Source organism: Perca flavescens, chromosome 2 (assembly GCF_004354835.1).
Source record: "Perca flavescens isolate YP-PL-M2 chromosome 2, PFLA_1.0, whole genome shotgun sequence".
NCBI classification, from domain to species: domain Eukaryota; kingdom Metazoa; phylum Chordata; class Actinopteri; order Perciformes; family Percidae; genus Perca; species Perca flavescens.
Genome location: NC_041332.1, coordinates 2,611,932 through 2,629,217, shown reverse-complemented (window position 1 = coordinate 2,629,217; position 17,286 = coordinate 2,611,932). Strand labels below are relative to the sequence as shown.

The 17,286-nt window shown below is 43.1% G+C and overlaps 2 protein-coding genes across 2 annotated transcripts in view; one reads left to right on the top strand and one right to left on the bottom strand.

Annotated features, from left to right (window-relative positions):
• The window catches only part of LOC114563257 (probable E3 ubiquitin-protein ligase TRIML1), a 7,731-nt gene extending 348 nt beyond the window's left edge, over nucleotides 1-7,383 (top strand). The window contains exon 2 of the mRNA XM_028590108.1: nucleotides 5,704-7,383. Coding sequence (XP_028445909.1) covers nucleotides 5,706-7,355 — 1,650 coding nt within the window. The 5' untranslated portion in view covers nucleotides 5,704-5,705 and the 3' untranslated portion in view covers nucleotides 7,356-7,383. The remainder of the gene's footprint in view (nucleotides 1-5,703) is intronic.
• Nucleotides 7,384-13,916: 6,533 nt separating this feature from the next.
• On the bottom strand, nucleotides 13,917-15,654 carry LOC114571474 (uncharacterized). The gene is made up of 4 exons (XM_028602427.1): nucleotides 15,557-15,654; nucleotides 15,403-15,468; nucleotides 14,377-14,800; nucleotides 13,917-13,949 (listed from the first exon to the last, which is right to left on the bottom strand). The coding sequence occupies exons 1-4, from the start codon at nucleotides 15,652-15,654 to the stop codon at nucleotides 13,917-13,919; spliced, it is 621 nt and encodes a 206-aa protein (XP_028458228.1).
• Between the last annotated feature and the right edge of the window lie 1,632 nt (nucleotides 15,655-17,286).

Below are 17,286 nucleotides of genomic sequence, written 5' to 3'. Positions count from 1 at the left end.
ATCTCCGCTGACTTCACTGCTGAGGTATGAGGGAGTGTCAGAACGTCTCCATCAGCCTGAAGACTTTATTCTCTGAAACTTGATCAGCTGTTTGTTCTCTGACTCTACAAAACTACTCAGAACAGTTTGTGAGGGCAGAGAGTTGTTTTTAATTGGCAGGTGTATCTCAAACTTCATCCCATCAAAAGTGTAAATCTGTCTTGGTTTTGATTTGTGGACAGATGTCCTCAACAACAAGATAAAAGATATTTATTATTATTATTATTATTATTAATTAACAAGATAAAAGATATTTAATCCTGAAGTACAGACAGTACCAGAGGTTTCTGAAGGGACAAGTTGAAACTTGCAGTTAAATTACTGGAGCCCGGTAATCCTAATTTGGGCAAAGAGGGCGTGGCTAGCGTGTGACAAGACTGCCACCTAAATAACTTCAGTCAAGAATCTGGCAAAATGACAGCTGGCAAACGGAGGGTTGTCTCAGTCAAGATCAGATGCTCCTGCCGTTGTGCCCTCAGGCCTCCGGGTACTGGTGCCATTTATCTGCATGTACGGCAGTACAGAAAATGGGCAGACTTTCCCTTAAATTACCAGCTAACGCTATTGCCAGCTAGCTAGCTTGGTTTGCAAGGTGCTACGAAGGACATTTTAAAGTTTAAATAACATTAACAAAGTGAAAACATACAGTGAGAGGGTCAAAGTTAAATTAAATCGCTCAATAACTTTGTGTCTTTAAGGTCTTTCGATTGCACAGAATTTTTTTTTAAGTTGATCGGAAACAATCTCTAGGAAGAGTTTGTTTAAATGCAGCAACTACAATATAAAACTGACTTCCTGTTGACAGCAGGGAACACTGCAGCAGCACCGCCACACCCTTCGACTAAAACTCAAATTGAAATAACTTCATTGTTAAGGGTTAGAATGCACAGCAAAAATGTTGAAGTCGATTCAAATTAATCTAAAGGAGGAGTCTGTTAAAGTACGACTCCTGGAAATGGTGAAACGGGCAGTCTTTTTTTAAATGAGTCGGCAAGCTAACAGCAACCCTTTTTCATCAAACTAAGAGAAATGTTCTCCTCTCATCCTAAAATGGTGATACATATATTCCAAAATGAAATGCAGAGGAGGAAAAGTGTCTGTCTCTCATCATCTTGAGTTAATGTTGAAATATTTGTCATTTAGAACGTAAACGCTGAGAAACGATCTCATTTACGGGTCTGTAAAGCTCTCTCACTTTGCTTGCCCAGGCTCTCTTCGTGGCAACCACAGGACTGTTCCTTCTTAAGTGCAAAAGAAAAACCAGTTTTACACAGGGCCTCCAAAAAGCTAGAAACGGCCCTGCTAGCTGGTGTTTCTAAAGGTTGGAGGAGCTGCTGGACAAGATGCAGCTGTCATGGCCAGATGTGTAGCGTGTTGGCAGGTACAGGTACGGATTTACCTACACTATGTACTTTTGGAGCCTAATAATTACAGTAGACTAACCAATTATTATCATCTCCAGGAGCCTGGTTGACTGAAACATTTTTACAGCAGAATGAGAATAAACCCAAAGTTATATTATTTAGTCCAAAGTATAAATCCTATCTGCTTTATTTTGTCTTGTCATTTTTAATCAGGCAGTCCTGCATTACTTCCTGACTCTTAACAATTTTCTGTGTTTGACCTGGAGAAAGTTAACAGGCTCTGTCTATTGACTCTCTATTGATTGATATTCTTTCTAACTTCACCTTACAAAAAAAACTCTTACTTTTTAGCTTTCAACTGTGCCAAACATGTTCTTCTTAAGCCTTACTGTAAGTAATCTGCTGTTTGTGACATACATACTGTATGTTTTCATTTAGTTTTTGAATAAAATTGTATTAGCAACAAAGGATCTCATTCAATTCAATTTTATTTATAGGATGAAATAACAAGAGTTATCGCAAGACACTTTACAGATAGGTTATGTCTAGACCACACTCTATAATTTACAACGACCCAACAATTACAGTAATTCCCCCAAGATCAAGCATTTAGTGCAACAGTGGCGAGGTAAAACTCCCTTAACCGAGGCATTGTCCCCTGTTTCTTTCCCATTGCCAAATAATCCTGTTATTTCCTTCCTGCTGTCACCAGTATCTTCTTATTCCTCCACTTCTGACCCCACATCTTTAAGACAAAGTCAAATGCCTAAATTTCCAAGCACCTATGCAGTGGTGATAGGGATTGAAATTATACTACGGATATTGATTTTTGAATACATATTTGAAGTTTTGTTGTTGTTTGCAGTTCAATATATTATATATTAGCAAATTAAAATAACTTATCCAATACAACGTGGATTGATGTTTGTTGTTTAAATGACATTCTATAGTTCCACACTGAATTATAGAAAATGGGCTTTTATTTTGAAGGCGAAGAAAACAAGGGGCTTGGTGTGAGCCGGCGCGAGCCGCGGTTAGACCATATTGCGTCTGAGAACGAGGCACTGATCGGTAAACGACGCCATGAACGATGCATCATTTAAGATTGTAAACAGATAAAAAACTATTTTATAGATAGAAAAAACATTAACATTTATTTCAGTGTAGTCTCTGTTTGTTGTAACATTACTGTAGTGGAATTTCAAGCTCATGCTCTGTAAGTTGAGTTAGTGGTACCCAGGTCTCATTCAGGTCAGTGGCCAATATAACCTCATAACCTTTCCAGGTGGACAAGTACTTCAACTTCTAACAGTAACAGCTGGAAGGTCACGGAGGAAGTCAACACATAACACATTCTGCCTGTCTGTTTGAGGCGCCCATAATATCTTTCAGGTCTTTATAAGGTTCAGCTAAACCTAATGCCTCCAGCATGAGTTTAAATAAACCTTCATGAAGACAGGAACTTCAGATTGTTGGGATGGCACCTACACTGTACTGTGTAATCCTAAATTCTCCTCAACTGAGAATTCATTAAATGCTTCTGTGTAAGTAATCATTCATTAAATTAGAGATGTACCGATTAAAACTTTCAAGGCCGATTCCGATTTCCGATTTTTCATTGAGTTTGACCAGCCGATACCGATTTTAGCCGATTCCGATTTCATTTTTTCAACCACTTTACAGCACACACAAATATTAATTTTTTTCATCTTTTCTTTAATAGAAAGTTTTACATTTTGCATAGAACTTAGATTTTATTTTAATAAATAATTGATCGCTATCAAATAGGACAATAAAAATTACTCCTGGTGTGGGAAATTCACACACATCTAAAGTGCAATGTTATGGAAGAACTATTTCCTTCTTTTCACATCCAATAGCCAACTAGAAAATGTGATATATTTAGCAAACTAAACTTCTGTATGTATGAAAACAGGTAATGGCAATAACATAATATATAAATAACAACTACAAATAAAATAAATATAGCTTTGCAGTATAAAGTTATTTCTCAAAAACACACACACAGGCCTGTTTTAACGTCAACAGTAACGTAGTTCCTTTTTTAACAAGTTTGCTTTATGTGTCATTGTGCAAATATGAACACTAACGTTGCTATCAACAGGCTTATCTGCTAACGTTAGCTACCGATGGTTACCTCGGAATAATCCAGCAAATAGACAGTACCCAAGTGAGCCATTACCTGAAACAGATGATTTAACGTCACCGCTTATTTTACACACAGTTTAACAACAAAACTAAACGCTGAGGGAAGATTACTACGTTTTTAATGTTGGTTTTGAGCGCTGTGCATCCATGCATCTAACCTGGAAAGCATTTTAAACAGTAACGTTAATACAGCGTGTCGGATGGATTAGTACTGTACCAGTCCCTCCACAAAAACATGATTATGTGATCGCATAATTCAACGCATAATCAGCCAAAGTCGGCATTTTTGCCTCATAAATTGCCGATTTCCATGCAAGGGGGCTTGCATGATTTCATAATCCCCGCATTTTCATTGCAAAAAAGTCACAAAATATATCTTAGTAGAAAGTTGGAAAATGTTCCCTTGTTGCCTTTTTTTTCTCTTTTTCATCAAACTGCAGATTTTGCAAGTTCCTGCAATTTCATCGCATAAAATTGCATAAACATCCCGCATATTCCATCGCATGTTTTAAGAAAACGTGCCGCATAATCAAGGATTTTTGCCAGCAACAATCGCAAAAAAACTCCGCATTTTCTGGAAGGACCTACAGTATATGAACAATATGTGTCATGTTTGAGTCTTTTTTTGTTCTGTTTCCTGTCTTATTTTGAAGTCTGTCTTTTCTCACTATACTGTATCTGAAGTCTCTTATATAGACCTTAGTGGACTTCAGATATAGTATTAGGGGACCCCTAAGGTCTATATAAAAGAGACTTCAGATACAGTATTAGGGGACCACTAAGCTCTGTATCTGAAGTCTGTCTGTATCTGAAGTCTCTTTTATATAGGCCTTAGTGGTCCCCTAATACTGTATCTGAAGTCTCTTTTATATAGACCTTAGTGGTCCCCTAATACTGTATCTGAAGTCTCTTTTATATAGACCTTAGTGGTCCCCTAATACTGTATCTGAAGTCTCTTTTATATAGACCTTAGTGGTCCCCTAATACTGTATCTGTAGTCTCTTTTATATAGGCCTTAGTGGTCCCCTAATACTGTATCTGAAGTCTCTTTTATATAGACCTTAGTGGTCCCCTAATACTGTATCTGAAGTCTCTTTTATATAGGCCTTAGTGGTCCCCTAATACTGTATCTGAAGTCTCTTTTATATAGACCTTAGTGGTCCCCTAATACTGTATCTGAAGTCTCTTTTATATAGACCTTAGTGGTCCCCTAATACTGTATCTGAAGTCTCTTTTATATAGTCCTTAGTGGTCCCCTAATAGTGTATCTGAAGTCTCTTTTATATAGACCTTAGTGGTCCCCTAATACTGTATCTGAAGTCTCTTTTATATAGACCTTAGTGGTCCCCTAATACTGTATCTGAAGTCTCTTTTATATAGACCTTAGTGGTCCCCTAATACTTGTCCTGTGTCAGATCATTTTGTTTTTGTAGTGTCTCCGTGTGTCAGCTTCAGTCGAGTTCTGTGCTCCCTGGATTTCCTTTTTGTCTCAAGTTCCTGGTTTTTGGACTACTTTGGTTTTTTGGATTCCCTGTTCTTGTTTGCTTAACATTCTGGAAGAAGTTTTAGCCCTCTGCAGTCGGGACTCTGTTTGTTTGGTGTGTACTTTGTTGTTTTTGTGAAATACTTCCCCAAGATCAAACGTTCCCTCGTCTGCTCTCTGCTTTTGGGTCCTCTAATTCCCTGAGTCGTGACACCTTATGACCTCATAAGGAGAAGATTCCTGATTGGTCCATCTGAGCTTTCATTTTCTCAAAAGCAGAGCAGGATACCCAGGGCTCGGTTTACACCTATCACCATTTCTAGCCACTGACCATAGGCAGGCTGTGGGGACGCATATTAATGTTAAAAACCCTCAAAAAGTGAAAATGTTTATGCCATGGGACCTTTAAAATATATAGTGCATTTAGCCGCTGTAAATCGGGCTGAGCCCCACATTTTTAGAATGTCTGGCACCGCCCCTGTGTGGATATATTCAGAGCTGTTTTGTCAGAGTAGGGAGCTTGACTTTGTTAGCATGATTTAAATGTTCCTTGTTGCTCACAGTTCGATGCAAGTCAACACACTTTTTTTTTTAATAATTAAAACTGTATTTTGAATATGTTTTTCTTTTCTTTCACACTATATGTAGATATGGCTGCTGCAAACTATTTGCAATCTGAAGATCAGTTTCTGTGCTCCATCTGTCTGGATGTGTTCACTGATCCTGTCACCACACCATGTGGACACAACTTCTGCAAGAACTGCATCACTGAACACTGGAATACTAGTAACAGGTGCCTTTGTCCCATCTGTAAGGAGGGTTTTACCACAAGACCTGATTTGAGGGTCAACACTTTGTTCTCTGAGATGGTTGTTGAGTTCAGACAGTCAGCTCAACAGAAAGCCAGCAGCAGCAGCTCAGAGCAACAAGTGTCCAAACCAGGAGAAGTTCCCTGTGACGTCTGCACTGGAACCAAACTGAAGGCCCTGAAGTCCTGCCTGGTGTGTCTGGTCTCCTACTGCGAGACTCACCTGGAGCCTCATCTGACAACGTCAGGCCTGAAAAGACATCAGCTGATCGACCCTGTGGAGAACCTGGAAGACAGGATGTGTACGAAACACGATAAACCTCTGGAGCTGTTCTGTAAGACCGACCAGACATGTGTCTGCATGCTCTGCACTGTTTTAGACCACAAGGTGCATGATGTTGTTCCACTGAAAGAAGAATATGAAGGAAAGAAGGTAGAGCTGGGGAAGACAGGGGCTGAAATCCAGCAGATGATCCAGAAGAGACGACTGAAGATTCAGGAGATCAAACACTCAGTCGACCTCAGTGAGGAAAATGCAGACAGAGCGATAGCAGAAGGTGTTCAGGTCTTCACTTCTCTGAAGGAGTCTGTTGAGAGAGGCCTGAATGAGCTCATCAACACGATCAAAGAGAAGCAGAAAACAACAGAAAAACAGGCCGAAGCTTTCATCAAAGAGCTGGAACAGGAAATCTCTGAGCTGATGAAGAGAAGCACTGAGGTGGAGCAGGTGGTACGCTCTGAAGACCACCTCCATCTTCTCCAGAGTGTCCAGTCCCTAAACATCCAACAACCTCCACCCACCAAGGACTGGACAGAGGTCAGCCTCCGTCCATCATCATATGAGGGCACTGTGGTGAAAGCTGTGGTTCAGCTGGAGGAGACACTCAGTAAAGAGATGAAGAAGCTGCTCACTGAGTCTGAGCTGAAGAGGGTCCAGCAGTATGCAGTGGATGTGACTCTTGATCCTGATACAGCACATCCTGCTCTCATCCTGTCTGATGATGGGAAACAAGTAAATGACAGTGATGTGAGGAAGAATCTTCCAGACAACCCAGAGAGATTTTCTGATTGTGTTAATGTTTTAGGAAAGCAGAGTTTCTCTTCAGGCAGATTTTACTTTGAGGTTGAAGTTAAAGAAAAGACTGAATGGGATTTAGGAGTGGTCAGAGAGTCGATCAACAGGAAGGAAAGCATCCCACTGAGCCCTCAGAATGGTTACTGGACTATAGTGTTGATAAATGGAAATGAGTACTATGCTGCTGCTGTCCCTCCAGTCCTTCTCTCTCTGAAGTCTCCTCCTCAGAAGGTGGGGGTGTTTGTGGATTATGAGGAGGGTCTGGTCTCCTTTTATGATGTAGATGCTACAGCTCTTATCTACTCCTTTACTGGCTGCTCCTTCACTAAGAAACTCTTCACATACTTCAGTCCCTGTCTTAATTATGGTGGTAAAAACTCTGCCCCTCTGATCATCTCTCCTGTCAGAGTAAACTAATCACTTAACTTTGATTTATTTATTTTCATTCAGGCAAACAAATGTTAATACTTAGTTTAGATCTTATTTTCTATCTTTTTAATGTGGTGATTGATTTACACTTAATTGTTAAGACTTGTTTAATTATAGGTATTCCATTACATAGTCAACAAACTCATTTAATACATTCATCTCTTCAACACCATCCATCCATCCATCCATCTTCGTCCGCTTATCCGGTGTCGGGTCGCGGGGGGAGCAGCTCCAGCAGGGGACCCCAAACTTCCCTTTCCCGAGCAACATTAACCAGCTCCGACTGGGGGATCCCGAGGCGTTCCCAGGCCAGGTTGGAGATATAATCCCTACACCTAGTCCTGGGTCTTCACCAAGGCCTCCTCCTAGCTGGACGTGCCTGGAACACCTCCCTAGGGAGGCGCCCTGGGGGCATCCTTACCAGATGCCCAAACCACCTCAACTGGCTTCTTTCGATGCAAAGGAGCAGCGGCTCTACTCCGAGCTCCTCACGGATGACTGAGCTTCTCACCCTATCTCTAAGGGAGACGCCAGCCACCCTCCTGAGGAAACCCATTTTGGCCTCTTGTACCCTGGATCTCGTTCTTTCGGTCATGACCCAGCCTTCATGCCCATAGGTGAGGGTAGGAACGAAAACTGACCGGTAGATCGAGAGCTTTGCCTTCTGGCTAAGCTCTCTTTTCGTCACAACGGTGCGATAGATTGAATGCAATACCGCACCCGCTGCGCCGATTCTCCGACCAATCTCCCGCTCCATTGTCCCCTCACTCGCGAACAAAACCCCAAGGTACTTGAACTCCTTCACTTGGGGTAAGGACTCATTCCCTACCTGGAGAAGGCATTCCATCGGTTTCCTGCTGAGAACCATGGCCTCAGATTTAGAGGTGCTGATCCTCATCCCAACCGCTTCACACTCGGTTGCGAACCGATCCAGTGAGTGCTGAAGGTCGCAGGCCGATGATGCCATCAGGACCACATCATCTGCAAAGAGCAGCGATGAGATCCCCAGCCCACCAAACTGCAACCCCTCCCCACCCCGACTACGCCTCGATATCCTGTCCATAAATATTACAAACAGGATTGGTGACAAAGCGCAGCCCTGGCGGAGGCCAACCCTCACCTGAAACGAGTCCGACTTACTACCGAGAACCCGGACACAGCTCTTACTTTGGTCATACAGAGATTGGATGTCCCTGAGTAGAGACCCCCTCACCCCATACTCCCGCAGCACCTCCCACAGTATCTCCCGGGGACCCGGTCATACGCCTTCTCCAAATCCACAAAACACATGTAGACCTGTTGGGCATACTCCCAGGCTCCCTCCAGGATCCTTGCGAGTGAAGAGCTGGTCCGTTGTTCCACGACCAGGACGGAATCCGCATTGTTCCTCCTCAACCCGAGGTTCGACTATCGGCCGAACCCTCCTTTCCAGCACCGTGGAGTAGACTTTACCAGGGAGGCTGAGAAGTGTGATACCCCTATAATTGGCACACACACCTCTGGTCCCCTTTTAAAAAGGGGAACCACCACCCCAGTCTGCCACTCCTTTGGCACCGTCCCAGACTTCCACGCAATGTTGAAGAGGCGTGTCAACCAGGACAGCCCCTCCACACCCAGAGCCTTGAGCATTTCTGGACGGATCTCATCAATCCCGGGGCTTTGCCACTGTGTAGTTGTTTGACTACATCAGTGACTTCCGCCTGGGAAATCAACGACAATCCCCATTATCCTCCAGCTCTGCCTCTAACATAGAGGGCGTATTAGTCGGATTCAGGAGTTCCTCAAAGTGCTCCTTCCACCGCCCTATTACCTCCTCAGTTGAGGTCAACAGTGTCCCATCCTTACTGTACACAGCTTGGATGGTTCCCCTTCCCCCTCCTGAGGTGGCGAACAGTTTTCCAGAAGCACTTTGGTGCCGACCGAAAAGTCCTTCTCCATGTCTTCTCCAAACTTCTCCCACACCCGCTGCTTTGCCTCTTTCACGGCAGAGGCTGCAGCCCCTTCGGCCCCTTCGGTACCCTGCAACTGCCTCACGGAGTCCTCCGGGATAACATATCCCGGAAAGACTCCTTCTTCAGTCGGACGGCTTCCCTGACCACCGGTGTCCACCACGGTGTTGGTGGGTTACCGCCCCTTGAGGCACCTAAGACCCTAAGACCACAGCTCCTCGCCGCAGCTTCAGCAATGGAAACTTTGAACATTGTCCACTCGGGTTCAATGCCCCCAGCCTCCACAGGGATGCACGAAAAGCTCCGCCGGAGGTGTGAGTTGAAAGTCTGTCGGACAGGGGCCTCCTCCAGACGTTCCCAATTTACCCGCACTACACGTTTGGGCTTACCAGGTCTGTCCAGAGTCTTCCCCCACCCTCTGACCCAACTCACCACCAGATGGTGATCGGTTGACAGCTCTGCCCCTCTCTTCACCCGAGTGTCCAAAACATACGGCCTCAGATCAGATGAAACGATTATGAAATCGATCATTGACCTTCGGCCTAGGGTACCAGGTACACTTATGAGCATCCCTATGTTCGAACATGGTGTTCGTTATAGACAATCCATGACTAGCACAGAAGTCCAACAACAAACAACCACTCTGGTTTAGATCAGGGAGGCCGTTCCTCCCAATCACGCCTCTCCAGGTGTCTCCATCATTGCCCACGTGTGCATTGAAGTCCCCCAGCAGAACAATGGAGTCCCCCACTGGAGCCCCATGCAGGACTCCAGTCAAGGTCTCCAAGAAGGCCGAATACTCCGAACTCCTGTTAGGTGCATATGCACAAACAACAGTCAGAGTTTTCCCCCCCACAACCCGCAGGCGTAGGGAGGCGACCCTCTTGTCCACCGGGGTAAACTCCAACACAGCGGCGCTCAGCCGGGGGCTTGTGAGTATCCCCACACCCGCCCGGCGCCTCACACCCTGGGCAACTCCGGAGAAGAAAAGAGTCCAACCCCTATCCAGGAGTATGGTTCCAGAACCAAGACGAGAAACTCTTCCCTTTCTTCAGTCAGAGCATGTTAAATTTTTCATGAAGTTAAGCAATGTGCTTATTAAACATAAAGATTAGAGCCACCCACCATTGTTTTGGCTTCTTATAACAAAATGCTGAATATAATATGAAAAGTTGGTATTTTTTACAGTGGTTTTAAGCACTCCCCCTCCCTTCCACTAGGCGGGGTGTGACCTCATAAGAGGGACTCCAAGAGTCTAACGGCTAGTAGGCAGTAGGCTAGCAGTTATATTGGAAACCTATCTAGCTAGCAAAAATGTTAAACTATTGTGTTTTTGCGGGAAGTACCAAATACCCCTTACTGCAGACCTCAATGTGGGTGGAGTTAAACGTTTAACCCCGCCCACTCTCCAACATCGTTCACAGGCTAACGTTAGTTTAAGACCCTCAAAATAAAACTTGAAAATAACCGTTAACATATATAACAGCTGTTACGTCAGTTCTACTTTACTTGTGCTCATTTAAAATACAATCACTCAATACTTGTCTTTATTGTTATTACTGTAAAGTCTTAATGTAGCTGTAGCCTGCTTTTCCCATTCCCCTTATTCACCGCGCCTCCATCTTGAAAACCAAAACGAGGCTAGGGGGTACACTCTAAACCGGAAGTTCAGTGACAGAGCGCAGCGGGCGTCTGTCGTCATCAGGTCATCATGGCGGTACCTGTGTGGACTACAAACCTTTCATCTCTTCCGGAATTAACAGTGGACTATGTTGAAAAATGGGCAAATAACGACTGCAAGATTCCTCGGGCTGTTTTGCTGAAAGGTTACAGCAACTGGATCGAGGGATATGTGCCCGACGTGGAAGGTAATACACGATGATGACGGCTTTTTTTCTGAAATCAACATTAGCTAGCTAACGTTACTTTTAAAGTTAGCTTGTTAGCTAGCTAATACAATATTACAAGCTGATGCTAAGCATTGTTAAGATATATTAACCACACCAGACTGACTGTTATTTTGAGTGTTAACAATACATTATTTTCCCGACAGTCAAGAGTGGTGAGACAGTCAGTGTGAGAGCTAAGTCTTTTCGCTCAATGCAAAAAAACGAGGCACCTTACAACATTCAGGTATCATGACTGTGGATAAACTGTTCCGTTTGCGGAGTGGTGCCACTGCTAGAACAAAGATGCTTGCTAAACGTTCAAATGTTCATTTTGATCGTTCATATCAACAGTTCATCTTTCCCTGCTAGACTAAAAATAACGTGCAGTTAATGTCATCTTTAGCTAAAAGTGTATTGGAACCATCAGTCAAGATGGCTTGTTTCCAATGTGTCATTACAAAGCAAGGCAGGGTGCTACTGTTGGTTATTAAAGTTAATAAATATTAAGTATAAGTAAGTTTGTTTACAGGCATGGGTTGCTCAGTTTACACAGCAATGTTAAGTAGGGTTGGGGAAGGTACTCTTCAGGTCTCACAGGTAACACAGATGCTAAAAACGAATCAGTAATGTCGTCTACAGGAATGCACAAACCCAGTAACATCATTTGATTACTTTGAAACTTATATGCATCTCGGCCTCAAAAATATCTTATTTTAATAAACAGCTGGTGTCAAACCGCTTGTCAAATTATTGTTATTCCCCAACCCTGGGTTTTAGTACAATGAGTGTCCAACATATTAGGTACCCTGCAAGCTGTATTAATCAGTATCATGTCTGATGTCTAGAACAAACATAGCAACTTAAACATTGACTGTTATGCTTTCATTGCTGGAACATGAAAACGCCAGTTGTACCTAATTAAATGCACACTCAGTGTACATCACCATGCTCTGTAATTCCATATTAGGTATTTATATCACCACCTATTTTGCTAGGCCAGTTACATATTCTTTTAAATCCTTAGAGTTACCATGACTTTTTGGGTCTGGACCAGACGTTTAGAAAAATATGTTTGTATACCTATCTAAATGTGAATGTGTTCTTAAACTTGTTTGATTATTCTTAAAGGTGGAGCTGTGCTTCGAGGAGCCATTCATTGGCAAAACCACCTGCAACTGTAAAGCTGGCTTGGGACAGTGCAATCACCTAATAGGACTGCTCTACACACTGGCCCACTATATAAAAATGGGGTATGCATCTGTCCCCCCTACTGCAAGCAAAACATCTCTACCTCAAGCCTGGCATGTTCCATCAAGGACATTAGGTCTCACCCCAAGAGCAGTTAGCACTGTGACAGTATCCAAAGTTAAACCACCATTGGCTAATGCACCACCAAAGAAAAAACAGCGCTCTAATGTCGGATTGTCTCTAATTTGTATTGTCCTGTGCCACTTCCATTACCAAGTGCTGAATTTGCAGAGACTCTTCGTAGCAACCTGGCTAAAATCGGCAGTAAGAGCCAGATGTTAAAGTTACTGGAAGCAAACTGTAAGCAGCCTGCTGATCTGGTCTCCACAGAATTTGGGGACCTTCCCCGGGGTTCTGTATTAACTTACCAAACTCAACGTCCACTGTCCAATGTACGAGCCAAACGCCTGACATCATCATTCAAAAGAATCTGCTCCAGGGTGAGAGACTTTGACAGTTTGGCAGCCAACATGAAGGAGAAACAGTTGACACAAACTAAAACAATGAAGAGAGGCCTTGAAATGGAGCCAGTTGCTGCTGCTGAATACAAGGAAATCACTGGCAATGAAATCTACCCCTGCGGGTTTGTAATTAACCCCCATGCCCCACATCTGGGGACCTCACCTGATAGGAAAGTGTGTGACATTAGTGCAGCACCAACCTACGGACTTCTGGAAATCAAGTGTCCAGACAAGGACAGTTTTAAAGACTGTGCATACTTGTACTGCAAGACCGATGGAACCTATGCTCTGAAGACAATCCATGAGTATTACTACCAGATGGTGGGACAGATGGGTATCACCGGTATGACATGGTGCGATTTCTTTGTCCGGTGCAAACAGGACCATCACCTGGAGCGGGTCCACTTTAACCCTGAAGAATGGGAAAACATGAAATCCAAACTTGACAGTTTCTTTTTTACATACTTCCTGCCTGCCTTGTGCAACAAAGGTACATGAAAAGAGCATCAATGAAATGAAACACAGGAGCCCATGTTTAAAGGCAGTTTTATTTTTCAGAGGTTTCGTGACAAGTGCTTTATATTTAAAAGTTTTTGTGAAGTAACATGTTTCTGATAATGTTCCTGACTGACTGACACGCACACACACGCACACACACACACACATCTGTGCAGTAGATGGCTTCAGTCGCCAAAAATTACATCAAAAATAAACACTGTTAAAAATAAAAGAAACTTGACTGTAAAATAACCTGTCAGTGTAATTCATGGTGTGGACAGTATAATTTCAAACCAGTCCATAAAAGACAATTTCAAGGGTGCACTGGCACTCTTTAGAACAGAGGCCCTTGGAAGTTACTCAAGAGGGCACAAACAGTCCACAGTTGATTGACAGAGCCCACTAGTGTCATTGGTAAGACCCTATCGAATATGTGATACTCTTTGATCCTCCTAATGGCACGCTCAACATGAGTGCGAAGTCTGGCTATGGCTTGTGTCTGTCTCACCTCTTCCTGGCTGAAATGTCCACTTGGGCCTAAAAACGGCGGCATCACATGGGAGACATTGATTTCAGTGAGAAGGTCCTTGATGAGAAATCCTTTATCAGCCATGACCTCATCGCCTTCCTCAAGTAGACACAGGATCCCTGATTCTCTTGTAATCTCCTTGTCAGATATCGAACCTGTATACAGGTCACTGACAAATGTGACTAAACCTGAGGGAGAGATGCCAACTAGGCCCTTAAAGGTGGTGTTACCTTTGTAGTGGGAGTAGATTTCAGAGTTGAGAACTTTTGAACTAGGCCTCTGTACGTGTATTTCTGTACAATCTAATATAACTCTTGTAAGTGGGAAAGTGCTTTGGAAACAAGGAGGCATGAGCTCGTTTACAGTTTCTCTCGAAGGCCAAATTGGAAGTGATCCTAACATGAATTGTAGATAATTTGCCCAGACCCTGCTTACAGTTGACTGTGACACATCAAAGCGCACTGCAAGGTCCTGTTCAGGAAAACCTTGCCTAAGACGACAAAGAAATAGAAAAAACTGGTCAATGACGGACAGTTTAGGAATGCTAAACCCCTGCCTTACAATTTCCCCGTCAGCTTGCCTTATTCGCTGTGCCTGACTCCACCCTACCATGTTTTCTGCAGTAGGCTGTAGGGCCATAAACACTGCTTTCAGTGTGTTGTAATCAGGAAAGCCTGTGAAAAACATGATGTTCTTATCATCGCCTTGGAATCTTGAAAGGAGAAACTGCTTGGTTTGAAGACGTGCAATTAATTCTGCTTGATCGTTGATGATCTTGTGGGCTTCCTTAAGTTGCTCCTCCAGTGGCGGGGGCAGTTCAGCATAATCATGATCGGGGTGTGGAGGGGCCGTCTCTGTACTGCAAGGGCAAGAAAATATTGAGGGACATAATTTTAGGAGAGCATATTTTAAACTAGTGATCAATCTCCCATCTGAGGCTAGTCATTTGCAAAACAATGCTTTTCTCTTAAAAGTGATATTTCCCTAAGTAGAACAGGTCAGTAGCAGTCACCTCCAACATAAGCTGCTTTGGAAATCTGCTGTCACCACCAACAATATATAGAATAATATTAGTTTTTTAACACTCAGTATTGTTTACTACAAAGTAATATTACTTTTTGAAAGGTTAGATCCCAGACAGAATGAAATATACCTGGGTACAATATGTATCATTTTCATGTTTTAGATTTTCAAAAGGATTAAGTGTTAACTACAGAGGGGTGTACTACAAAGTGAGGTTGATGGGTTAGCTAGGTATGTTGAGCCAAAAGCCAGAATTTTTTATATCACAAAGGGGGCTCTCTTAACCTGGCTATATTATATATAGTTTTTATGTTAAATAAACAGGAGGCACTGAGAGTGTACTGAGTCGATAGCTACTATATTTTCTAACAGAATTCCTCTGATCCTAGCAATCAGATAGGGGGAAAAATTATATTCAGAGAGATACACGTCACTTACCTTAACTCATTGGAATTTACATCAACCTGCCGGACATCCTCTTCAACAACTGCAGTGGTTGCATGACTGGAAAGCAGTATTACTGAAACTTAGTCACATGAAAAGAGGTCTTAAAAACATTATGGACTAAGAATGTAACTGCACAGAAATATACCTTGTAGTTCCTCTGACGATAGACCTCCTTGCAGGCCTCACGGTGCTATCAGTCCAGGCAAACAATGTTGGAACAGCACCCTTCTTCAATTTTCGCATGCCAACCAGGGTCTTCAAAAAAGACTCTTCTGTGAAGTGATCTGAACATACTTTTGTGTCCCCGTGGATCTGTAACGTTAGATATTGAATGGATGTTACTGTTTATAGTTGTGTGCTTAACTTGGTCTAGATTAGCAATGGTTATCATAAACAGGCACAGGTCACGTCTTGTTTATATTCTGCTGTAAGACACGGCTAGCCACGGCTTAGCAGACCAGGCTAGTCTAAAGAGCTACAACTTGCTTAACGTTACCCCCGAATCAGCCCCTCGCTCGTTATAACTTAAAAAGGACCGGTTCGTGGCTTATCAAGCCATGTCTATTTAGCCAGAAGGCTTAGCTAGGTATCTCTATGCTAGCTAGTTAACGTAAATATGGCTAGCTAACATTAGAGTAGTTCGTAAGCTAATGTTAATATCTTACCTTGAAATGGCGACCAGGATCTCTTCTTATTTTGTGAATCCATTCACGGCAAAGTACAGGATCTTTGGGGAAACGATGGAAGGTTTGACCTGTATAGGATTTCTTTCTTTTGGAAGAAGTACATTTGGGAACACAACAATGCGGCGGCATTGTTGGTAACGTTATGACAGTTAGACTACAGAGGGCCAACGGTTACTTCCGTACAACACAGCCTCGTTTTGGTTTAAGATGATGACGTAGGTGAATAAGGCAAATTAAGTTTGACTTAACGTTATTTTAGACTGAATCTAGCTGTCAGCTAGCGGTTAACTGAATTAGCTGTTAGCTAAACTAACTAAAACGTTTTAGCCATCTATGATTGTTTCATTGCTAACGTTAGCTCAAAGCGCCATTAGCATCTAGGAGGCTACTTGATTGCTAACGTTAGCTCAAAACACCGTTAGCATCTTAGCTAGCAGTCATTTCAAAACGTTTTAGCTAGCTAGTGCCCTAAATATAGGGCACTAGTTTTAGTTATCTGTGATTGTTTGACTGCTAATGTTAGCTCAAAACCATTGACAGTATATTGGAGGCTACTTGTTGCAAAGTGACGCCTGCGCAATTCACATCTGCACTCGACTCACATCGGTTAGTGACCTTATATACTGTCTATGGTAGTGACAGCGGGGTTAAACGTTTAACTCCGCCCAGATTGAGGTCTGGGGGTCTGCAGTCAGGGGCTTCTCGGATGTACGAGTACATCAGAAACAGGGCAGAGGGTCCACTAGGACAAACGGCTGATTCGTACCTGGGTGAGGTTTGTGGCTACGAAGTGGGCTGATTTTACTGCTGCCTCTGTGACCCACTCTCTCCTCTGCTGTAGCGCTGTAGCGCTCTGTGTGTGTGTGTGTGTGTGTGTGAGAGACGGCCGGCCAGCGAGGTTGTCAGGTGCTTGTTGAGTTTTAACTCCGAAAAGATAATTAACCACAGGTTCCCGTTAATCTTATGATGGACATGTGTTGTGATATTTAAACGAACAATCCGTCAACGGCGAAATAAAAGCCTCTTATTTACGAGAGCGGTCTTTCTCGCCTAAAACGTTGTCAGAAGTGAATTTAGTGATGAATAAGATGGCGAAAATGGATAAAATTGTCCCATTGTTGGCCTGTCTACGTACCTGCTATGGGTTGCTACTCCCTCTTATGACGTCATCACCCAGTTACTGTAAAAA